General features: G+C 38.9%; 1 protein-coding gene across 5 annotated transcripts in view; it reads left to right on the plus strand.

The window, feature by feature from the left end:
- Sardh (Sarcosine dehydrogenase) overlaps positions 1-25,877 on the plus strand; it is a 282,041-nt gene that overhangs the window by 43,299 nt on the left and 212,865 nt on the right. For 4 of the 5 annotated variants that reach the window (XM_067137412.2, XM_067137411.2, XM_067137413.2 and 1 more), the window contains exon 3: positions 25,629-25,767. In XM_067137412.2, coding sequence (XP_066993513.2) covers positions 25,629-25,767 — 139 coding nt within the window. Of the gene's footprint in view, positions 1-25,628; positions 25,768-25,877 lie in introns of those variants that run through there. The other variant, XM_067137414.2, reaches the window with a different exon arrangement.

Here is a 25,877-nt window from a genome sequence, read left to right on the forward strand (position 1 = left end):
TGCATGGGCATACCGACCTCCAAACCTTTGAACGGGGTTCACTCACCGGTCAATGTTATTGTGACAGTGTACTCTTTCCTCCTGTGCATCTTTTCAAGGGTGCATTTGGCCCTGACTTCATTTTTATGGATGAGAATGCACGACTGCCTCGAACAGCGCAGATGGAGGAGCTCTTGGAACGAGACAATATTCGGCGAATGGACTGGCCTGCCCGTCCCCCTGACTTAAATCCCACTGAGCACGTGTGGGGCATGTTGGGTAGACGTATTGCAGCATGTCCACATGCACCAACGACCATCAAGCAGTTGTCAACTGCGCTGGTGGAGGAATGAAAGGCCCTACCACAAGAACTCCTTACCAATCTTGTGGCCAGGATGGGAACACGTTGCAGAGCATGCTTTGCTGTCTGTGATGATCACGCACCTTTTTAAGAACCATGTCCCTTCTTTTGTGATGTTCAGGGGACCATTGTGAGTCGCAGTGTAATTTATTGTCTCTGTATAAAAGTGTCATTTCTGTTCGTCTCATCACATATTCCTTTCAGCTGCCTACTGTACCATACTGTACCAAGTATTCGGGAGATAGTGGGTTCGAACCCCACTGTCAGTAGCCCTGAAGATGATTTTCTGTAGTTTCCCCATTCTTACACCAGGCAAATGCTGGGACTGTACCTTAATTAAGGCTATGGTCCCTTCCTTCTCACTCCTTGTCCTTTCCTGTCCCATTATACCGCCATAAGACCTATCTGTCTCAGTGCGATGTAAAGAAACTTGTAAAAAAAAAAAAAAAAAAAGTACTGTAGCAGATCTTTCTATGTATGGTTCAAGTTTCATCGAGCTATGTTACTTGGCAGTGACACAACTGGGAAAGTTATTTTGTCCGTAAGTTTTGGACTGCAGTGTATTGTTGTTGTTATTATTATTATTATTATTATTATTATTATTATTATTATTATTATTATTATTATTATTATTATTATTATTATTGTTGTTGTTGTTGTTGCTGTTGTTGTTGCTGCTGCTGTTGTTGTTGTTGTTGTTGTTGTTGTTGTTGTTGTTGTTGTTGAATCTTGTTAATCTGAACAAAAGTGGAAGAAAATAAATTTAGTTTAAAACCAAAATTTATTTTAATTGTAGAAAACAGCATGTCATTAGCAGTTGGAAAGTTTTTGAAAACCTGATCAATCTCTGACAAGCTGTGAAGCTTCAAATAAAGACTTTCCAACATGTGTCCTTATCCGATCGACCCATCTTGCAAAGCCCACCCCTGAGGTCTCCATCCTGATACCTTCTTTTCTACCACCATCTTCTCCATGGCTTCCTTCCTCCTTGAAATATGGTCATAGTATCTCTAGAATGCTCAGTTGATCTTCTTCATGAGCCTCTCCTTGACTCCGATCTCCTCAAGAACTGAAGCTTTGGTTTGGTGTTCCATTCAAGACATGGCAGGACTCAGCAGTAGACCCACATTTCCGATATTTCCGTCTTCTCCCTGTCAGCTGTTTTAACTGACCACATCTCAGCAGCATACATGGCAATCATCCGAGCATCCTCTGTTGTTTGAGATTAGAGTTTCTAGGTAGATGAATCTTCCCACCACCTCAAATCCAGCTACCCTATTCACGTGTGGCAGGTTGTTGTTCGCCCTGTCCTCGATCAAGACTTTTGTCTTGCTCTTATTGATCTCAAGGTCATACTCCCTGATCGTTCTTATCAATCATTCCATGCTTGTCTTCAGCTCCCTGGCACTTATCGTTATGATGAGAGTGTCATGGGCATACCTCAGGATGCTGATCGTTTTGCCTCCCACTCCGAAGCCACCTTTCCATCCATTCAGGACCTTCCTCATGATGTGCCTGACTCCTGCTTCGATCTTGAAGGTTCTGGAGAACATGTTGTTGACCCACACATTGGCTCTGTTGTTAGTGTAGAGTGCCTGACCACATGTCAGATGATCTGGAACTCTTATGTTCTGAAGTATGCCCCACAAAGGCTCCCACTTCATGGAGTTACACACCTTCCTGTAACCAACAAAGCACTAGAATGTTGGGATGTTGTATTCAGTGCTCTTCACTACAATCTCCCAAGCATTCAAGAGCCTACTGCTGAGTCCTGCACATATCTTGGTTGGAACACGAAACCAAAGTTTCAGTTTTTGAGGAGATCAGAGTCAAGGAGAGGGTTATGAAGAAGATCAACTGAGCATTCTAGACATACTATGGCCATATTTAAAGAAAGGTAGAAAGGAAGGTACCAGGAGGGAAACCTCATGGGTGGGCCCTTGAATGAGCAGGTAGCTTTGAGTAACTTGTGGTCTGAACTGCAGTCAGCACCTGGTTTCACTTTAACATTACAGATGTTCCTCTTCATCACCTTCTTACTAGTATATAATCAATCTGATTCTTGAACTTCTTGTTACCGAGCTCGATAGCTGCAGTCGCTTAAGTGCGGCCAGTATCCAGTATTCGGGAGATAGTAGGTTCGAATCCCACTGTCGGCAGCCCTGAAAATGGTTTTCCGTGGTTTCCCATTTTCACACCAGGCAAATGCTGGGGCTGTACCTTAATTAAGGCCACGGCCGCTTCCTTCCCACTCCTAGCCCTTTCCTGTCCCTTCGTCGCCATAAGACCTATCTGTGTCGGTGCGACGTAAAGCCACTAGCAAAAAAAAAAAAAAAAAAGAACTTCTTGTTAGAGCTGATCCAATTGAATAGTTGGTCTGAGTGGTGCTGGAACATTGTGTAATTACTAGGCTGTGATTTGTAGGAAACTGTAGCAAGCATTCTCCTCTTTCATTTCTCACCCCTAGTCCAAACCGTTTTGACAGTGTAGATCATCTTTGGTGCATCCAACTTTGGCATTGAAATCCCCTAAAATGTAGAGTGGCTGCTTCCTTAGGATTCTGTCAAGTTCTTCTGTGATCTGATCGTACAACTCTCCAACCTCTTCATCTGGTGCATCTTCAGTGGGCATTTAGATCTGTAGCATGTGGAAGTTCTCAGGATTGGCTTCCAGGGTAAATTTTATCAGCCTATCGTTTATAGTCAGATGTGATAGCAGAGTGTCTACAGGTCATGGGAGTCATGAAAGTCATGAAAAAGTCATGAATTTTCTTTTCAGGTCATGAAAATAGCATATTATAAACTTAAAATATGTGAAGTTTACTAGTCTACACAATGAATAAACCATCAGTGCCATGCTACTTTCCATAAACACATTTATTTCTATCATCAACATCATTTCTCCTTATCCAGTTGGATCGGGACATTTATTATGCTTCTCCAACTTCCTCATAACTTCCACCATTTTTTTTTCCTTAAATTTTGTTCCATGAGGTATCTGCCCCATGTGGCTTTCCTCACGTTTATCCTTCTAACTCTTGATTCCACATTATCATTGTTATAACATTTTCTGTGTCTTCACACTGTACTACTTTTTTTCTCACAATCAGGAATTTGTCAAAATATTCCTCATATGTTTTCTTTATCTCTTGGCTGTGTTATTAACTCAAAACCTTCATCTTTCCTCAGTTTTGTGCATACTCTTCTCATGCTCCTTACTAGCTGTTGATATATCTTCATTTCTTGCTCGTTACACTGGTTTAGGTAATCAAATTATACCATTGAAACACCAGCTTCATTCACACACATCCATTTATTACGAGTGGTTCACTACAACTAGCATTGGTTCACACACACACATGGCAATTCTAAACGTCCAAAGAACAAAACAAATGAAGATAAACCACTCGACTAAATATGAATTACCAACACATAACCTCAATGTTGCATTCCTTAAAATATGTAAAAGATATGATACATGACATTTTATTTTTATGAGAAAACCACAACATTCCAACACTCCCCCCTTTTCTCAAAAAAATAAAATACTACACTTCAATCAACTGTCCTCTCATTGCAAACCTATATGCTTATACAAACTCTTAAGCTTGTTGCCAGATAAATTCTGTGTGAACAAGTCTGCAGCGTTTCTCTCTGATGCTACATATACAAACTCAATGAACCCCTTCTTTTGTCTGTTCTATTTTTATTGACAGTAAGTTTGTTGCTTTCCCTAGATCTTTAATCTCTAACTCATCTGCCAGCCTTATTTTAACCAACTTGACAACCTCTTTGTCACCTATTGCAATAATGTCATCAACATGTCCGGCTCCATGGCTAAATGGTTAGCATGCTGGCCTTTGGTCACAGGGGTCCCGGGTTCGAATCCTGGCAGGGTCGGGAATTTTAACCTTAATTGGTTAATTTCGCTGGCACAGGGACTGGGTGTACGTGTCGTCTTCATCATCATTTCATCCTCATCACGACGTGCAGGTCACCTACGGGTGTCACATTGAAAGACCTGCATCTGGCGAGCCGAACATGTCCTCGGACACTCCCGGCACTAAAAGCCATATGCCATTTCATTTCATCAACATACAAGCCAATAATACAACACTCCTTTACATACACACATGGTTCTTTGACACATTTCTTAAAATCTAGTCTTCTAATTATAGCATCAACACAAGCTTTCCAGTCTTTACTAGAATTAGGTAGTCCATATATACTTTTCTTCAATTTACATACATAACTTTGGACATCCTTTTCTACAAACAATTCTGGTTGTTCCATGTATACATTACAACTGATTTCACTGTTTAAGTAAGTACTAGTTACATCTAGATGTTCTACAGTCCAACCTTTACGTACTGCAATACCTATTAACAGTCTAATTGTTTTCCTCTTTATATCAGGACTAAATGTTTCATCAGAACTAAGGTTCATCTGTCTCTTAAAACCTTGAACAACCAACCTGGCCTTATATTTCTGAATGTTACCCTCACTGTCATATTTCAGTGAAAACACCCACTTATAACTAATCACTTTGACATTTTCTGGTCTTTTTACAATTTCCCAAACATCCTTCTTTCTCATCTCATTGATCTCCACCTTCATGGCTTCCATCCAGTTAGCAGACTCTTGGCTTGACATAGCCTCCTCAACTGTTCTAGGTTCCACTACATTTGCATGTCTAACTTCCCTCCTCTGCGAACCATGTGACCTTGCCGCGGTGGGGAGGCTTGCGTGTCCCAATGATGCAGATAGCCGAGCCGCAGGTACAACCATATCGGATGGGTATCTGTTGAGAGACCAGACTAACGAATGGTTCATCGAAAGGGGGGTAGCAGTCTTTCGGTAGTTGCAAAGGCGGTGGTCTAGATGATTGACTGATACGGCCTTGTAATAATACTCAACATAGCTTAGCTGTGTTGATACTGCTACACGGCTGAAAGCAACGGGAAACTACAGTTGTAACTACCTCCCGAGGACATGCAGCTCTCTCTGTATGAATGATGTACTGATGATGGCTTCCTCCCGGGTAAAATATTCCGGAGGTAAACTAGTCCCCCATTCGGATCTCCGGGTGGGGACTACACGAGAGGGGGCGATCATCAGGAAGATGGATACTGACATTCTGCGAGTCGGAGCGTGGAATGTTCGAAGTTTGAATCGTTGTGGTAGGTTAGAGAATCTGAAAAGGGAGATGGATAGGCTAAAGTTAGATGTAGTTGGTATAAGTGAAGCATGTTGGCAGGAAGACCAGGATTTTTGGTCAGGCAACTACCGAATTATCAACACGAAATCAAACAGGGGAAATGCAGGAGTTGGTTTAATAATGAATAAGAAAATAGGGCAGCGGGTAAGCTACTACGACCAGCATAGTGAAAGAATTATTGTCGTCAAGATAGACACCAAACCAATGCCCACCACAATAGTGCAGGTCTGTATGCCTACTAGTTCAGCGGATGATGAAGAAATTGAAAGAATATATGAGGAGATAGAAGTTTTAATACAATATGTAAAAGGTGATGAGAATCTAATTGTGATGGGAGACTGGAATGCAGTGGTAGGCCAAGGAAGAGAAGGTAGTACAGTAGGAGAATTTGGATTGGGACAAAGGAACGAAAGAGGAAGTCGGCTGGTTGAATTCTGCACTGATCATAATTTAGTCCTTGCCAATACTTGGTTCAAACACCACAAACGATGGCTGTATACGTGGACGAGACCTGGAGACACTGGAAGGTATCAAATAGACTTCATCATGATTAAACAGAGATTCAGAAACCAGGTGTTGGATTGCAAAACTTTCCCAGGAGCAGACGTGGACTCTGACCACAACTTGTTGGTCATGAAATGCCATCTGAAGTTGAAGAAATTGAAGAAAGGAAAGAATGCAAAAAGATGGGATCTAGACAAGTTGAAAGAAAAGAGTGTGAGGGATTGTTTCAAGGAACATGTTGCACAAGGACTAAATGAAAAGGCTGAAGGAAACGCTATAGAGGAAGAGTGGAGAGTCATGAAAAATGAAGTCAGTAGGGCTGCTGAAGAAATGTTAGGAAGGAAGAAAAGATCAACTAAGATCAGTGAATGACTCAGGAGATACTAGACCTGATTGATGAACGACGAAAATACAAGAATGCTAGAAATGAAGAGGGCAGAAAAGAATACAGGCAATTAAAGAATCAAGTGGATAGAAAGTGCAAGGTAGCTAAGGAAGAATGGCTGAAGGAGAAGTGCAAGGATGTCGAAGGCTGTATGGTTCTGGGAAAGGTAGATGCTGCATACAGGAAAATCAAGAAAACGTTTGGAGAAAGGAAATCTAGGTGCATGAATATTAAGAGCTGAGATGGAAAGCCAGTTCTAGGGAAAGAAGACAAAGCAGAAAGATGGCAGGAGCATATCCAACAGTTGTATCAAGGTAAAGATGTAGATAATTTCGTTCTGGAACATGAAGAGGCTGTTGATGCTGATGAAATGGGAGACCCAATTTTGAGGTCAGAGTTTGACAGAGCTGTGAGTGACCTAAATAGGAACAAGGCACCTGGAATTGATGATATTCCCTCTGAATTACTGACTGCCTTAGGAGAAACCAGCATGACAAGGTTATTTCATTTAGTGTGCAAGATGTATGAGACAGGAGAAGTCCCATCCGATTTTCGGCAGAATGTTGTTATACCTATTCCCAAGAAAGCCGGTGCTGACAGGTGTGAAAACTACTGCACCATTAGTTTAGTATCTCATGCCTGCAAAATTTTAACACGTGTTATTTACAGAAGAATGAAAAAACAAGTTGAAGCTGAGTTGGGAGAAGATCAATTTGGCTTCAGAAGAAATGTAGGAACACGTGAAGCAATCCTGACTTTACGTCTGATCTTAGAGGATCGAATCAAGAAGGACAAGCCCACGTACATGGCTTTTGTAGATCTAGAAAAGGCATTCGATAATGTTGATTGGACCAAGCTATTTATGATTCTGAAGATGATAGGGATCAGATACCGAGAACGAAGAATTATCTACAGTCTGTATAAAAATCAGTCTGCAGTGATAAGAATCGAGGGCTTTGAAAAAGAACCAGCAATCCAGAAAGGAGTGAGGCAAGGCTGCAGTTTGTCCCCTCTCCTTTTCAATGTTTACATAGAACAGGCAGTAAAGGAAATCAAAGAGAAATTTGGAAAGGGAATCACAGTCCAAGGAGAGGAAATCAAAACCTTGAGATTTGCCGATGATATTGTTATTTTATCTGAGACTGCAGAAGATCTCGAGAAGTTGCTGAATGGTATGGATGAAGTCTTGCGTAAGGAGTACAAGATGAAAATAAATAAGTCCAAAACAAAAGTAATGAAGTGCAGCTGAACGAAGGCAGGTGATGTAGGAAATATTAGATTAGGAAACGAAGTCTTAAAGGAAGTAGATGATTATTGTTACTTGGGTAGTAAAATAACTAACGATGGCAGAAGTAAGGAGGACATAAAATGCAGACTAGCACAAGCAAGGAAGAGCTTTCTTAAGAAAAGAAATTTGCTCACTTCAAACATTTATATCGGAATTAGAAAGATGTTTTTGAAGACTTTCGTGTGGAGCGTGGCATTGTATGGAAGTGAAACATGGACGATAACTAGCTCAGAAAGAAAGAGAATAGAAGCTTTTGAAATGTGGTGTTACAGAAGAATGCTGAAGGTGAGATGGATAGATCGAATCACGAATGAAGAGATACTGAATCGAATTGGTGAGAGGAGATCGATTTGGTTAAATTTGACGAGAAGAAGAGATAGAATGATAGGACACATCTTAAGACACCCGGGACTTGTTCAGTTTGTTTTTGAAGGAAGTGTAGGTGGTAAGAACGGTAGGGGTAGACCAAGGTATGAATATGACAGGCAGATTAGAGCAGATGTAGGATGCAATAGTTACGTAGAAATGAAAAGATTAGCACAGGATAGGTTGGCATGGAGAGCTGCATCAAACCAGTCTATGGACTGATGACTCAAACAACAACAACAACTTCCATCACTGCCTTACATCCAAATACTTTCAATCTATCTATTTCTTCCTCAACTAACTTCTCTGCTTTTGCCTCACACCCGTTAAACACCTCCAACACTTCATCCTTATTTTTCACACATACAGCCACATTAAATCTGGAGTATTCATCAATCATAGTTACAACATATTGAGATTTCCCAAGTGATGGTGGACTAATTTTTTCAACTACATCAGTGTGCACAACATCACAAGACTTAGGTACTCCCTTGTTACTTAGTTTCCCCTGAATGCATACAGAACAAGTGTTAATATCATTGCTCCTTTTCAATTCTAAGATAGGCAATTTAAACAAAGCTTCAGAATGTGCATGTCCATATCTCTCATGCCACAACCTAACCTGCCCAACACTTTTAAATGCTACATTGTTATTACATTCTTGATCTATTATTTGATCACAGTCATTCACAGCTACAATCTCATTTCCCCCCTCTATTTGTACTACATACACATCATTCCTCCTGTTTGCAACAAACAATGTTTCATCTCCATTCTTATCTACAACCACTGCTTTCTCACCTGCAAATCCTACTTTGAAACCTTTGCTGGTTAACTTACCAACTGATATTAAATTTGCACTTAAGTTCGGTACATACAACACATCTGTAAATGTAATCGTCCATCCTGTGGACATTTTTACTTTCACCTTACCTATACCTTTGATATCCAGCTTACTGTTGAATGACTAATAATACTTTATTAATGGAAATACCATTTTACATAACAGTAGAGGAGTATAGACAAAACACAGTAAAAAGAAAGTTCAATGGAGTATAAGTAGAAAAATATGTACAGATATATACACAGGATATATTACAAGTAAGCACAGGAAAGTAATACAAAAGTAATATAAAACACAGTAAAAAGAAAGTATAAGTAGAAAAATATGTACAGATATATACACATTCCACAGGAGCTCTTATCCCGACTCTCAGGACCACTTAGCCATTGCCCATGGATCATGAACTAGGCTGTGACTACAGTAACCCACACCATGAACCATTTCAATTATACACTGAGTTGATATTTGAAGTCCAATTTTTACTGCTTTTCCTTGTAGTACTGCAAGTTGCTTTTGTGCTAACGCAATCATATTGTTTCGCACTCATCGTCTCATTTCTATCTGAGACAGTTAACAACCTGGCGTATCCTCATACCCTATTACTAATTCCCATACATCTTTCAACAACAGCTCTTATTTCACCTTTAATGCCCACGAAAAATAGTTCTCCACTGTAAGCTTGGGCACATTCCTATTCAGTGTTTCTTCACTGGTCCACGAGGTCGCCATTTTTCTCATCAATAATGTCATGCTCCTTACTAGCTGTTGATAAATCTTCATTCACACACATCCATTTATTACAAGCGGTTCACTACAACTAGCATTGGTTCACACACACACATGCACGCACGCACGCACGTACGCACGCACGCATGGCAATTCAAAATGTCCAAAGAACAAAACAAATGAAGATAAACCCCTCGACTAAATTAATATGAATTACCAACACATAACCTCAATGTTGCATTCCTTAAAATATGTACAAGATATGATATATGACATTTTATTTTTATGAGAAAACCACAACATTCCAACACTAGCCCATATAGCATTGTTTTTCTCCCCTCTACATGCTTTCCTCTCTCTTGTGAATTTCTTCCAGCTTTCCTCTTTTCTTCAGTTACTATTTTTCTTTTACATCTCTTTTTAATTCCCTGATATTTCCTTTTACATTCTTCCTTTCTTATCACAGTTCCATTCTTGCCTCCCTTTCTTCTTTTCTTTCACAACTTCCTTCCTTATCTCTTTCCACCATGGAGTCTCCTTTTCTTTTATTCTTGCAGATGTTCTAAGACAGGTGTTCTCTGCACAGCTTACAAATGTCTCTTTAAACTTGGACAGTTCTACACTTCCAACTTCCATTGCTGAAATTTGTTGTTTCAGTATCTCCTGTACATTTTTATCTTTTAATTTCCATACTTTTATTTTCTTCTCTCTTATTTATATTATTCTGTCAATTTTTCTCATTTATTATTGCTACCACTACTGGATGGTTTCTGCCAAATGCTTCTCCTTGTAGAGCCATTCATCAGCTGCGACTTGCACTTTTCCACTCTGAAGTAATCAATTACTTCTGTTACCCCAACTATATTGTGTACTGGATTTTTTGCTATTCTCCTTTCTAAACCACATATTTTATCATATGATTGAAAGTGTAAGATGTTTGAGTAATAATTAACATGTTTCCGAGTGTAAGACTTCTGGATACTGTAATTAACATAGTGACACCCTTAATTCAAAATGAATTACTAAATAAATGTAAGTTGGTAATTTTTTATTGTGTACCATTGAAAGTGCAATATTTGTGTGTAATTATCCTCCTAAATGTATTACAAAATAAATTATTAGAAAGAATGTGAGTGAGGACATTTGTTTAAAGTGCCAAAAGGTTGAGTTGTGGGCATTCTTTCTTTATAATTCATTATTGCTTGTTTCGATTGAATCATGAAATATTTTAGGAAATGGTCATGAAAGTCATGAAAAAGTCATGAAAAATGATTTGCTCAAATCTGTAGACACCCTGGATAGGACATACTTTGCGATCCTCTTGTTCGCTAGTATTGTTACTCCATTTACATTAGTCTTATTTCCTCCTATGATGTCCACTATATAATTCTCTGTTGTGAAGCGTCCTTGGTCCTTCCAGCAGTGTTGCCATTGCTGCATATGTCAGTCTTCTCTCTCATCAGCTGCTGTTCCAAGAGGTAGAGTTTACCTGTTTGCAGGAGTCTTCTTACATTTCAGGTTCCAATAAACAGACTTTTATGGGCTTGCAGCTTCTCTCTCTTTCGGGTAGCATATTTCTTGTGGGGTGCCCGATTACCTGCATCATCTGTGTCAGTATGCATCAGTTATTAACCAGAGAACATGGCAACTGCAATCCAATTGTTTTAAATTCCTTCACTGTGGAGATTCTATTAGTACTCATGTTACTTTCCCATTGCCTGCCTGATCCCTTGCAGTTGACTAGACATTTCCAGTTCTTCCACCTTAAGGCCAAGAGGGTGACCTGATGGATTTCAGTGGCATTTCTTCCACTGATGTCCCCATGTGGATGGGGGCAGTAGAATAACACCCTCGGTATCCCCTGCCTGTCGTAAGAGGCGACTAGTAGAGGCCCCAGGGGCTCTCAACTTGGAAGCGTGGGTTGGTGACCACAGGGCCCTTAGCTGAGTCCTTGAATTTCTTCCATTTACTTGTGCCAGGCTCCTCACTTTCATCTATCACCGGGCGAGTTGGTCGTGCGCGTAGAGGCGTGAGGCTGTGAGCTTGCATCCGGGAGATAGTAGGTTCGAATCCCACTATCGGCAGCCCTGAAGATGGTTTCCCGTGGTTTCCCATTTTCACACCAGGCAAATGCTGGGGCTGTACCTTAATTAAGGCCACGGCCGCTTCCTTCCAACTCCTAGGCCTTTCCTATCCCATCGTCGCCATAAGACCTATCTGTGTCGGTGCGACGTAAAGCCCCCCTAGCAAAAAAAACTTTCATCTATCCTATTCGACCTCCCTTGGTCAAATTTTGTTATTTTCCAACCCCGACGATATTAGAGCAAAATCTATTAAAGAAAACTATTTAAAATAGTTTATGTTGGGTTCACCTTGTCAATATACTTTTTAATAATTCAAAATTATTTACTCTATCATACATGTTTCAGGAACAATATGCATTCCCTTGTACATAAACTATTTTAAATAGTTTTTTTTAATAGAGTTAGACAAGTCAATACAGGATCAAATAAAATATATATTATGGATAAGTTCATCAACAGGTATTAGAGCACTCGAGGCCTAGTGAGTCTTTCATTTTCATGCCCTTCATGGCCCTTGTCTTCCTTTGGCCTATACCTTCATGGAGATCCCTTCCATTTTTTCTCTCTGATTAGTGTTATATAGAGGATGGTTGTCTAGTTGTACTTCCTCTTAAAACAGTAATCACCACCACCACCACCACCACCTTCCACTGAGGGGCTGTCACCCTCCCAAGAGAGCTCATCCGTCCAAAGCCATTGGCCCTCTTGAATTGTCAGGTTAGTTCCTGCCGCCTAACACTTGGCGTAAAGTCACTGGCTGTACTGTGTCTTCCACACTGTAGCAAAGTGAAACTCTGGTCAGTCAGGTACTTGGCACATTCGTAAAATCAGTAATTCTCTTTCGTCCTAATGTAGTGAACAGGGTGCTGACACCAACCTGCCTCAGTCTCTCATCACTCGTGAATAGCACGCATGCCCATTACACCTTCCAATGAATTTTAAATTTATATTATAGGAAAAGCCAGCCCCGTGGTTCAGGGGTAGAATACCTGCCTCTTACCCAGAGGCCTCGGGTTCGATTCCTGGCCAGGTCAGGGATTTTTAACTGGATCTGAGGGCTGGTACGAGGTCTACTCAGCCTACGTAATTACAGTTGAGTAGCTATCTGACGGTGAGATAGGCCCGGTCTAGAGAGCCAAGAATAATGGCCGTGAGTATTCGTGGTGCTGATCACACGACACCTTGTAATCTGCAGGCCGAGCAGCGGTCGCTTGATAGGCCATGGCCCTTCAGGGCTGTTGCGCCATGGGGTTTGGTTTAGTTTGATTTTATAATAGGAAAAATTTGGTTGATCCAAAAATTGTGCAACTGGATTAACAGAGTACCATGTACAAACATTTTAATTTGATGCCATCTCTCTGCTTGCTTGTCAGTGGTTATGCAATTGTGATGAAATGTGATGAAATGCCATGGATAGGGACCGTGTTATGACTGGGGTTCAGAAGTCACAAGAAATATTCTTCTTCGCGAATGGGTCACCGAGGACCACGCAGAAACAACAATTTTTCAGGCTTCCTTCTTGCCCATTAGGTCTTCATTCTTAAGGACTGTGCAAGTTTCCATCCCTCATACCATTTACCTCATGTATGTTCCTGCCCTTCTTCCTCAAATCCCCATATTTGGACTATAATTCTGATTTCATTCTGATTTAGTATATTTGGTGGTCCTAGATCTTTCTCCATTAGTTTATACTACTTTGGTCAAGTGGCCTTGTTTTTGCAGCAATTTGTAATGTTGATGGGAAAATCTTTTTCTGGTAGAGTGCCTATAAATTGGATTTGTCACAGTTGCATCGTATCTGTGATTTTGTAAACACGTTAACATATTTCACAAAAGGTTTAAGGTAATGAATTTCATTTTTATCTCTTGGCTGTAAGACTTTCCTCATCATTTTTTGTTGCTTAATTTCTAATTGTCCCTTTAATCCTTTTTGTTCCACATGTAGGATTTCTGAAGCATATAGTGCCTCCTGTTTAATCACTGTTATGTAATGTTGAATCTTACTGTTCCAGGAGAGCCATTGTTTACTGTAAACGGATTTTATTAGTTGGAAAGCAGTTTCCATCTTCTGAATTCTTGATATTATGGATTTCTTTTCATTACCATTCTCTGTTGTCCATTTACCTAGGTATTTAAATTCCTTCACTCTGGAGATTCTATTAGTACCAATGTTACTTTCCTGCAGTACAGTTTAGATTTCAGTTATACATATATACATCTTCATTATAGACAGTTATGCCTTTCATCGTTCGGTCTGTAAGCCCGTGTGAATTTACTAATCACTACCACAATCCTCTATTTGTAACTAGTTCTGTGGCTTCATTTAGTTCTATACATCATATCTTTAAATCGTTGGGAACTGAGTCTAACATCTGCATCTTGATCTCTCTCTACACCTCTTACCTATCCAGTGATTCCCTAGAATCTATCACGAGTTCACCTGATTTACCCAAAACACTATTCATTTCCTTTTTCCCTCCCTTCCTCACATTACCCTACCACCGAAGCTGGTCTATGCGTGCAGCTTCATCCAGCGAGTTCATTCCTAACGTAGCCTTTATTTCCTCATTCCGAGTACCCTCTTGCCATTGTTGCCACTTGTTTGTACCAGCAATCATTCTCGCTACTTTCATGTCTGTTACTTCTAGCTTACGAATAAGATATCCTGAGCCCATCCAGCTTTCTCTCCCATAAAGCAAATTTGGTCTGAAAACAGACCGATGTAAAGATAGTTTTGTCTGGGAGCTGAGTTCCTTCTTACAGAATACTGCTGATTGCAACTGTGAGCTCACTGCATTTGCTTTACTGCACCTTAATTCAATCTCACCTACTATACTGCCTTCCTTGGAGAAAACACATCCTAAATACTTGAAATGATCTACTTGTTTCAGCTTTGTACTCCCAATCTGACATTCAGTTCTCTTGGATTACTTACTTACTGACATCAATTTAGTCTTAGAAAGGCTAATTTTCATGCCATATTGATTGCACCTATTTTCAAGTTCCAAGATAATAGACTGCAGGCTTTGGACACAATCTGCCTTTAAGACCAAGTCGTCAGCATAGGCCAGACTGCTTATTACATTTTCACCTAAGTGAATCCCTCCCTGCCACTTAATACCTTCCAGCAGATGATCCATGTAAACTATGAACAATAAAGGTGAAAGATTACAGCCTTGTTTAACCTCTGTAAGTACCTCAAACCAAGAACTCGTTCTACTGTCAATTCTCACTGCAGCTCGCTTGTTAACATAAATGCCTTTGATTGATTTTAATAATCTACCCATAATCCCATAGTCCCCCAGTACGACAAACATCTTTTCACTCAGTACTCTGTCATATGCCTTCTCTAGATCTAGGAAACATAAACATGACTGTCTATTCCTCTCGTAGCATTTTTCAATTACCTGCTGCATACAATATTAATTTACTTTCCTAAAAATGTATTTTCAACTTTTTCAATTTTCCTTCACAGTACTACTTCACTATAAATAAATAAATTTGTTCTATTTCTATACTAAAACATATATAATTAATGTTATTTCAATTAAGTAAATTCTCCCATCCACTAGATTTGAATTGATATTTTCAAAATAATTTGAATCGCACGAACATCCTCTCAGTGTAAATGAGATGCTTCACTTTAAGCTTTATTTTGCATTCTAGATACACTTTCCAGTACATCTACTATGTTACGACTTATCTCACCTTATAATGAGAGTGACGGGCGATGTGTACATGTTTTAGAACTAAAATCATATTATCATAATATAACAATATTACTTTCAAATCCACCTGACAGTCTCTCTATGGTCTGAAACCACACTGTTTTCATCCAATTTCCTCTAAACTACTGATCGCACTCTCCCTTCCAAAATGCTAGTGAACATTTTACCTGGTATACTTGATTAATGAGATACCTAGATAGTAGTTTGGATGAGTCTTATTTTCTTTCTTCGTGTATGGTGTGTTGTTGTTTTTGTTAGAAATTTGGTGACTTTGTTAATTTCCTGAACTCACTGGGATTCAATGTTAATTTCCTGAATTCAGTGGGATTCAATCTGGATTACTTTGAAGAAAATTGGACTGAAACTTTTCTTGAGGTGATTCACCCAAGTAGTTCAGAAAAATATGTTTCAAGGATTTCATAGTTAGCACTATTAGGTGACTTCTCCTCTTTCGGACTGATGATGGGAAATATTTAGTTCATTTTTGTTTGAGAGTTCTACAGTAATTCTGGGAGTTATGTTTCTTGAATTCTTCTATAATTTGCAGTTTTACCTCTTCATTTTTACAAATATTTTTAACAATTTAATAACTATCTTTCTAATATTTTGAAGCTGTTGAAATGTGGTTGAATTTCTGTTGCAAGACCAATTATGCCAGGACTTTTCACAACTTTATCTGTGAGCACTATTACAGTTAGGAAAATATTACTTACATAATCTTGATTTTGAACCTTCCTTACTGTACCAGTACATATGTTTTAAAATATTTCTAATTTTGAAAGAACCAATTTAATTTTTTTGCAGTTTTTGTCCGACTTGACAGGGAATGTCCCCTACTTGGAAAGAATTTGAATATGAAGTCCATTAATTGGCATAGCAAATTCTAAAACATTAATGAAATGTACTTTGTGACATGAAGTCTGTATACAGTACATGTGGCTTATATTTCATTGAATGTTTTATGAAGGATAAGAATTGCAGCTAAGAACTCAATTTAGGTGCTGACATCCTCCTTAGAAAAATATAACTTAGAGAGTAAATACCACAAAACGTCTACCTTCAGTTCCAAAGGTTATTATTCATGCAATCATAACTGCAAAGAATTACAGCCATGAATCTTATCAATGTCAATAAAGTAAGGAGAAGGAATACTAAAAATGTAAGTTTGTGTCCTTGTCCCAAGGTGGTGCACTGATGGAGGTAAACTTTGTGTACCTTGTTTAACCACATACCAGCACTCCTGCCAATCTTAAATTTATGCCAGTACTGGGAATTGAACCAGAGTGTCTGAGGACAGCAACCAATTGTGCTACCATTACACTGTGGAAGTGGACAGAATGAATACTGCAACCACCTGATAGGGAAGAGCACTCACATTAGCTGTAGAGTAAGATGAAGGGACAAAGAGACAGCAATGTGCTCAGACCTTTCTCTTATAATTTAAAGAATTTCTGTCAGATTTCCAGAAATGTTTAATATTTTTCAGGAAAACTATAGTGTAGAGGAAGTAATTCTGTACGTTTTGAACTTCCTAGCTTGTTGATAAGTCAGTAAAAATCCTCAGACAGACCCTCAGATGGACAGAAAGTATGATGATGTTTTATAATCATCATCATCATCATCATAATTATTTAATCTATATATATAAAATAACTTGTCCTGACCGACCGACTGACCGACCGCCGAGCCAAAACTACTGGACATAAAGAAATGAAATTTTGGGGATACATTTATATTAATATGTAGGTACTCGCTAAGAGAGGATTTTTTGATATTCCGTCGCTAAGGGGGTGAAATTTTAAAATGAGTGTATCTATATCTCAAAACTTTAAAAGTTTACAGATGTAAAAATTGGTATTTAGAATCTTCTTTAAAAATAAGGAAACACATGTTTTTGTTTTCGGAAAATCCCAATAGGAGGGGTGAAAAAGGGGTTGAATGCCTTTAATCAGGATACTGATACTTATATTTCAGAAACTGAAGGTATTACAGACCTGAAAATTGGTACTTTTGATCTCTTTTAAAAATAAAGAAACATGTATTTTTTTGTTTTTGGAAAATCCAATTAATAGGAGGGTGAAAAGGGGGGTGAATTTTTAAAATGAGTGTATCTATATCTCAAAACTTTGAAAGTTTACAGATGTAAAAATTGGTATTTGAATCTTCATTAAAAATAAAGAAACACTAATTTTTTTGTTTTTGGAAAATCCCAATAGGAGGGGTGAAAAGGGGTGAAAAATGGGTTGAATGCCTTTAATGAGAGCACTTATATCTCAGAAACTGAAGATATTACAGATCTTAAAATTGGTGTTTGGGATCTCCTTTAAAAATAAAGGTATGTTTTTGGAAAATCCAATTAATGGGGGGTGACAAGGGGATGAATTTTTAAAATGAGTGTATCTATATCTCAAAACTTTTAACGTTTATAGATGTAAACTTGGTATTTAGAATCTCCTTTAAAAATAGAGAAACACGCATATATTTTTTTTGTTTTGGGAAAATCCCAATAGGAAAGGTAGAAAAGGGTGAAAAACGGGTTTGAATGCCTTTTATGAGGATACTTATATCTCAGAAACTGAAGATATTACGGTCCTGAAAATTGGTATTTGGTATCTCCTTTAAAAATAAAGAAACATGTATTTCTTGTTTTTAAAAAATCCAATTAATGGGGGGGGGGGTGAAATGGGGGGGTGAATTTTTAAAATGAGTCTATATATATCTCAAAACTTTTAAAGTGTACAGATGTAAAAATTGGTATTTAGAATCAGAATCCCCTTTAAAAATAATGAAACACATTTTTTTTTTCGTTTTCGGAAAATCCCAATAGGAGCGGTGAAGATGGGTGAAAAGTGGTTGAATGCCTTAAATGAGGATACTTGTATCCCAGAAACAGAAGATATTACAGACCTGAAAAATGGTATTTGGGATCTCCTTTGAAAATACAGTAAAGAAACACATTTTTTTTGTTGTTTTTGGAAAATCTAATGAACGGGGCTTAAACAGGAGTGACATGTTTGGGTGAATTTTTAGAAAGACTATATCTACAGTATATTTCAGAATCCTAAAATGTTACAGACGTAAAAATTGGTATTTGGAATCTCCTGTAAGAGTAAAGAAACATAGGTGATTTGTTTTTGGAAACTCCACTTAAGGGGAACTAAATGTGGGGTGAAATTTTAAAATGAGCATTTCTACAGTGTATCTCAAAAACTTAACATGTTACCGAAGTGAAAAATAGTATTTTTTATCTCCATTGAAAAAAAAAGGAACATGTATTTTTTGTTTTCTGAAAAACCACTTGGGTGGAGGGGTAAAAGCGACTGAAAATGGGGTTGAATTCTTTTAATTAGGATACTGATATCTCAAAAGCTGAAGATGTTACAGACGTGAAATGTGGTATTTGGAATTTCCTTTAAAAATTAAGGAATATGTACTTCTTGTTTTCGGAAATCCACCTAAAGGGAGGAGGGAAATTGAAAAATTAGTTGAATTATTTGTATGAGGATATATATAATCTCAAAACTGAGAGATTTTACAGGTGTGAAAATTGGTATTTGGAATCTGCTTTAAAATTAAAGAAATACGTATTGCCGGAAAGGCCAATGGAGGGGGGGGGGGGAGGGGTGAAAACTTGAAAAATTAATTGAATTAATTGTATGAGGATACTTACATCTAATAAAAACTAAAGTTGTTACAGACGTAAAAATTGATATTTGGATCTCTTTTAAAAACAAAGGAAAAAGCGTTTTTGGGCGAAATCATTTTGGTGGGGGTGAAAGGGAGTTGAATTCCTTTTATGTGGACACACATCTCAAAAACTGAAGATGTTGGAGTCTTGATAATTGGTATTTAGAAGATCCTTTACTATTAAAGAGACAAGTATTTTTAACGGGAAATTCACTGGGGGGGAGTGTGAAAAAAGTGAATTCTCTTTATGGGGATACTTATATCTCAGAACTGAAGGTAACAGATGTGAACCTTGGTATTTGGAACCTCCTTTAAACATAAGGAACATGCCTTTTTTGGGGGAGGGGGGTAAATCAATTTAACGGCAGTGGGGTGAAAAAGGAGTTGAGATCAATTGATTTTACTGTTCATAATGTACTTATTCTGATCATAAACTGATCATTTTTAATCTCTCCTGGGTTCGTTTTCAAGAAACAACTTTTCCTTTGGAGTACATAAAGTTAGATTATAGTAGATTCTCCTGGCATGTAAATAAACACATTTGAAATAAATGATATGAATGATATTGACCGTACAATTGTTCACCTCTATAATGAGGTCAATAATACATGGAAGTATATAATTCGTGTTGCCAGAAATTTCGCGCACTTTCCTACATGCGACGATGGTGCTGGTCACATTGCCAGCAATAACAATGGCAGACGATGTAATTTAAAGCCAATTAGCAGTCTTGCATCTTGCTGAGGGTTCCAGACCATCAATAATAATAATAATAATAATAATAATAATAATAATAATAATAATAATCTATATTAAACTAATATCACGCACCCTAATAATAATAATAATGTTCTGGACCGTCGTCAAAATGTGCGGAACACACTGGAAATGGGTCCTGGCCAGGTAATGACTATGAATGCAGTACGGCCGCGGGTTCAGTACCGCCAAGGCACCCAAGAGACACCACGCCGGATCTCCTCAAGGATTTGATCCATATTAAAAATGCTTATAGGAAAAGATGCCAAAGATTTAGGGACCCAACTGACCGGGTGGAATACCTGGACCTAGCCCGGGAAGTACGAAATCGATTGCTGGAAAGAAAGATGGAAAAATGGGAATAATTTTGCCGTAATCTCTCAGAAAATTAGTCAGATCGCGAATTTTGACAAATTCTCTCAGAAAACTAGTCAGATCGCGAATGTTGGCGGATTATATATAAAATGTTAAGCATTCAATTATAAATTTCATTATAATACCGTTGCAAAGCACAGGTATCTTGCTAGTAGCTAATATTATGACCTCCTTTCTGTTTTATAAGTTACATTACACAATGAAGACTAGTTTCCACCAGTTTTGAGCATATATTTTAAGTTCATCATCATGATAGCTCACTCCAGTTAGACTTTCTACCATGCATATTTTTTTTGGAATCATCAAGATTGTATGGTTCAGGTTTGTGGGTTACTATAGTCACGTCCTAGTTCGTGAACCATGGGCAACGGCTGAGTGGCCTAGTAAGTGGTCCTGAGAGTCGGGATACCAGTTGCTATGGAATGGGAGTTGGCATCTCGGACATATTCTGAGTCATGGCCCTCCTTCTGCTCAGGTGGCTAGGAATATACAATCCACTGGTGGTCCATAACCTGTTAGAGGAGAGATCCTCACTTGGACTATGTTCAAGTAGGGTAGCATCCTGTTTCATGAATCTACCGAGCTCAGAACATTTTAAGTAAGCCTCGGACCTATGGGAGTAACGGAGTCCCACTCCCATTTGACAGGCGAGGGACTCCTTGGAAACAACTTGGCAAACGAAATGGAATTCGATGAGGAGCTATCAATATTAATGGGGCTTATGGAAGAAAGAAAGTAGAACTGGCTGAGTCAGCAAAGAGGATGCATCTGGATGTGCTAGGAGTAAGTGATATTCGGGTAAGGGGAGATAACGAGGAAGATATAGGAGATTATAAAGTGTACTTGATGGGTGTTAGAAAGGGAAGGGCAGAGTCTGGGGTAGGGCTCTTTATCAGGAATACCATTGCACGGAACATAGTTTCTGTTAGGCACGTAAATGAGCGAATGATGTGGGTAGATTTGTCAGTTGGAGGAATTTTGACTAGACTTGTGTCCGTGTAGTCACCATGTGAGGGTGCGGATAAGGATGAAGTTGACAAGTTTTATAAAGCATTGAGTGACATCGTGGTCAGGGTCAACAGCCAGGATAGAATAGTGCTAATGGGCGATTTCAATGCGAGAGTTGGGAATAGAACTGAATGATACAAAAGGGTGATTGGTAAATGTGGGGAAGATATGGAAGCTAGTGGGAATGGGAAGCGTTTGCTGGACTTCTGTGCTAGTATGGGTTTAGCTGTTACGAATACATTCTTCAAGCATAAGGCTATTCACCGCTACACATGGGAGGCTAGGGGTACCAGATCCATAATAGACTATATCTTAACCAACTTCGAATTCAGGAAATCTGTTAGGAATGTACGAGTTTTCCGCGGATTTTTCGATGATACAGACCACTATCTGATCTGTAGTGAACTAAGTATCTCTAGGCCTAAGGTAGAGAAAGTGAAATCTGTCTGCAAACGAATAAGGGTAGAAAATCTCCAGGACGAGGAAATTAGACGGGAGTACATGGATATGATTAGTGAGAAGTTTCGAACAGTAGACAGTAAGCAGGTTCAGGATATAGAAAGTGAATGGGTGGCATACAGGGATGCTGTAGTAGAAACAGCAAGGGAATGCCTAGGAACAACTGTGTGTAAAGATGGGAAAAGGCGAACATCTTGGTGGAATGATGAAGTGAGAGCAGCTTGTAAACGTAAAAAGAAGGCGTATCAGAAATGGCTCCAAACAAGGGCCGAGGCAGACAGGAAGTTGTACGTAGATGAAAGAAACAGAGCGAAACAAGAAGTCCTGGGAAGATTTTGGTAACAACCTGGAAAGGCTAGGTCAAGCAGCAGGGAAACCTTTCTGGACAGTAATAAAGAATCTTAGGAAGGGAGGGAAAAAGGAAATGAACAGTGTTTTGAGTAATTCAGGTGAACTCATAATAGATTCCAGGAATCACTGGAGAGGTGGAGGGAATATTTTGAACATCTTCTCAATGTAAAAGGAAATCCTCCTGGTGGTATTGCAAACAGCCAAGCTCATGGGGAGGAGGAAAATGATGTTGGTGAAATTATGGAAAGGATGGTAAATAAACTCCATTGTCACAAGGCAGGAGGAATAGATGAAATTAGACCTGAAATGGTGAAGTATAGTGGGAAGGCAGGGATTGGGCAAAAGCAGTAATTGCACCTATCCATAAGCAAGGGGAACAGGAAGGATTGCAACAATTATCAAGGTATCTAATTGATTAGTATACCAGGCAAAGTATTCACTGGCATCTTGGAAGGGAGGGTGCGATCAGTCGTTGAGAGGAAGCTGGATGAAAACCAGTGTGGTTTCAGACCTCAGAGAGGCTGTCAGGATCAGATTTTCAGTATGTGCCAGGTAATTGAAAAATGCTACGAGAGGAATAGGCACTTGTGTTTATTTAAAGTAATAAATTTCATGGTTGGGTTCCGTATAGAGTTAAGACTTAACTTAAAATGAATACAATATTTATTGCTCCACCTTCTCAATACTTAAAATCATATAACGTTTAACAAAACATTACAATATGATAGTGTCAGGTACTAGTTTCGGTCCATTTTGGACCATCATCAGCCTAGCCGAAATTGCAAGTAAAAGACATAAACTAAATTAATGTGGATGGTAGTGGAATGACATACAAGTAAAAACCTTATACATAAGTTACAATAAATATGATCAGAATGTTAAAATTAACAAATGAATAAAATAATTGTGATGTCGTTTAAAATTTCTTGATGCCGAAGTCTAGGTTGACGGTTGGACTCGTGTTGCACATTTAAATTCAAGTGAAGTCTTAGTTTTCTGGAAAGTTCTGGGGGCAAGTTCCATGATGGCGCAGAGGGAATTGTCCAATATGACCAATGTAGACTTGACGAATTGAGAAAGCTGGACTTGTTCTATGTAGCTTAAGGAAATGCAGTGTTTAAAGTAAGTCTCAATTCAGTCGGAACCCAAAGAACCTGAAGAACAAAATTAGAATTAAGTCGGAAAATCTGATAGAGAAATTACTAAGGGAGGGGTGTGTGTGTGTGTGTGTGTGCGTGCGTGCGTGCGTGCGTGCGTGCGTGCGTGCGTGCGTGCGTGCGTGCGTGTGTGTGTGTGTGACGAGTACTCACCTTGCACTTGTTTGGAACGAGCTATTGGAAGGAGTGCAACAGACAGAGTGAGCTTCACGCAGCGTAGATCAGCAAGAGAGGAGAAGGGATGCGGAGGGGAAGGATGACGTAAGTGTGGGAGGAGACAGGGAGGGAGGGAAGGGGAAATGGTTCAGGACGGGTTAGGAGAGAGGGAAGTTAATGGAATTTGAGATGGAAGGGGACCCTTAATTGATTTAAAGAAAGGTTTATTAACAGTTGATTTGTTTTTCCTATAATAGGAAATGAAAAGATCGAATAAAATGTTGGGTTTCTCGGTAATTTCATTAAGATTGTAGTGGGCATTGAAATATTGATCTAAATGTATGTAAAAGCTCTCAATTATGTTGAGTAGAGGTCCCTTTTTAACTATTTCGAGTATGTCCATGTCTGTTTCAATGTTCGTGAAACAATGGTTACAATCGACCATATGTTGGCCGATGGCTGAAAATTTGTTGTATTTAGCTGCGTTAAAATGCTCAGACTATCTGATATTGAAACTCCTACCGGCCTGCCCTATGTAAGAAATATTTGAACATGTGCTACATCTGATTCTGTAGACCCCTGATTTTGAGTATCTGTTTATTTTATTAATATGTGAAGTGCTATGTAATATTTGCATATTGTTGTTGCTGGTTTTGAAGGCTATTTTCATGCCTTTTTTCTTTAAAACATTAGTAATTATGTGCATTCCATTGACATAGGTAAAAGTGGAGATAGAGTCGTGTTTAGATGGTTCTTTTTTAAGTGTAGTCTTAGGTCAGAATTTGTGTTTACTAATGATATTTTCTATGAACTGATTATTGTAGCCGTTGAATCTAGAGATGTGACGGATAGTATTCAGTTCCGTGTGAAGATCTTTTTTGTTCATGGGTACGTTAAATGCTCTATGTATAAGACTGTTATAAGTTGCTTTTTTGTGGGGGAAGGGATGAAATGAATCTTGTTGAATTGTGACGGCCGATTGAGTGGGTTTTCTATATATCTTGTAGGTTAAGGATTCCTGTTGTCTAGTAATGGTGAGATCCAAAAAATTAATTTTTTGATCTATTTCTGACTCCAAAGTGAACTTAATGTAAGGATCAATGTTATTTAATGTTTGAAGTGTAGTATTAGCTTCTTGTAGAGCCAGTCTGTTTGTGCAACTGAATCATTTGATTTATAGTGCCTATAAAAAAATCAAACCAAATCCCATGACACAAGAGCCCCGATGGCCCATGGCCTTCCAAGCGACCTCTGCTAAGCCCAAAGGCCTGTAGATTATGAGGTGTCATGTGGTCAGCACGGTGAATCCTCTCAGCTGTTATTCTTGGCTTTCTAGACCGGGGCCGCCATCTCACCGCCAGATAGCTCGTCAGTTGTCATCACATAGGCTAAGCGAACCTCAAACCAGCCCTCAGATCCAGGTAAAAATCCCTGGCTTGTCTGGGAATCAAACCCAGGGCCTCCTGGTAAGAGGCAGTCATGCCACCCTCTACAATGCAGGGCCGGATTTTATAGTGCTTACACCAAAATAAATTTTATTGCCTACCTCCCTTTGTGTCATAAGATGTATTCTGTGATAATGGTACGATCGCACTATGCTTTTTGGCAATTATTATAATTTAGTGTGGCTGTTGCTAGCCTGATGTAGCCCTTGTAAGGCAGACCCTCCAATGAGGGTGGGCGGCATCTGCCATATATAGGAAACTGTGTGTTAATGTGGTGGACGATAGCTTTGTGTGGGGTGTGTGAGGTGCCGGGATGTTAAGGACATAACAAACACCCAGTCCCAGAGCCAAGATAATTTAATTTAAGGTTAAAGTCTCTGACTCAGATGGGAATTGAACCCAGGGCCCTCTGAGCCAAAGAGCTGCATGCTGACCATTTAGCCAAGGAGCCAGACTCCTGGCAATTGAATCCATTGAAGTCCAGAAAATACAAATCTCACAAGGGAACCTAAAAGTTTTCCAAAGTAAAACATAAGCAAATAAATGCAATTTTAACCTAAAACTCTCATCATACAGAACAATAGTACTAATTCAGTCAATGAAGAAACAATACATAGAAAGTACAGGGTCCAATAATAAGCAGTGTGTAGCACACTGTTGCCAACCATTAAGGAAATTCTGATTAATTTCTCAGGACTGTAAGATGCTAAGCAAAAGAAAATCAGTGATGTCTTTTTTTGCGGATATTGCAGGTGCATCCATCCTGGCTGAAGAGTTCAACGCAACGGCTGGTGAACAGTAGTAGCCGTAACTTATCAAACAAACAGCAAGAGAATGTATCAGCTGCTTCAGAACCACAAGTACCTCTAAGTTCAGATGTCGTAGTCATTGGTAAGTGAGGTCCCCAAATCAATCATTCTATATGACCAAGACTTGTAGATTTAAGGAATTGCTTTTCAGTTAAAATCTAGTTATTGTTACGATGAAGCATTATCTGGTTT

The sequence above is a fragment of the Anabrus simplex genome, chromosome 1, assembly GCF_040414725.1.
Source record: "Anabrus simplex isolate iqAnaSimp1 chromosome 1, ASM4041472v1, whole genome shotgun sequence".
Lineage (NCBI taxonomy): Eukaryota > Metazoa > Arthropoda > Insecta > Orthoptera > Tettigoniidae > Anabrus > Anabrus simplex.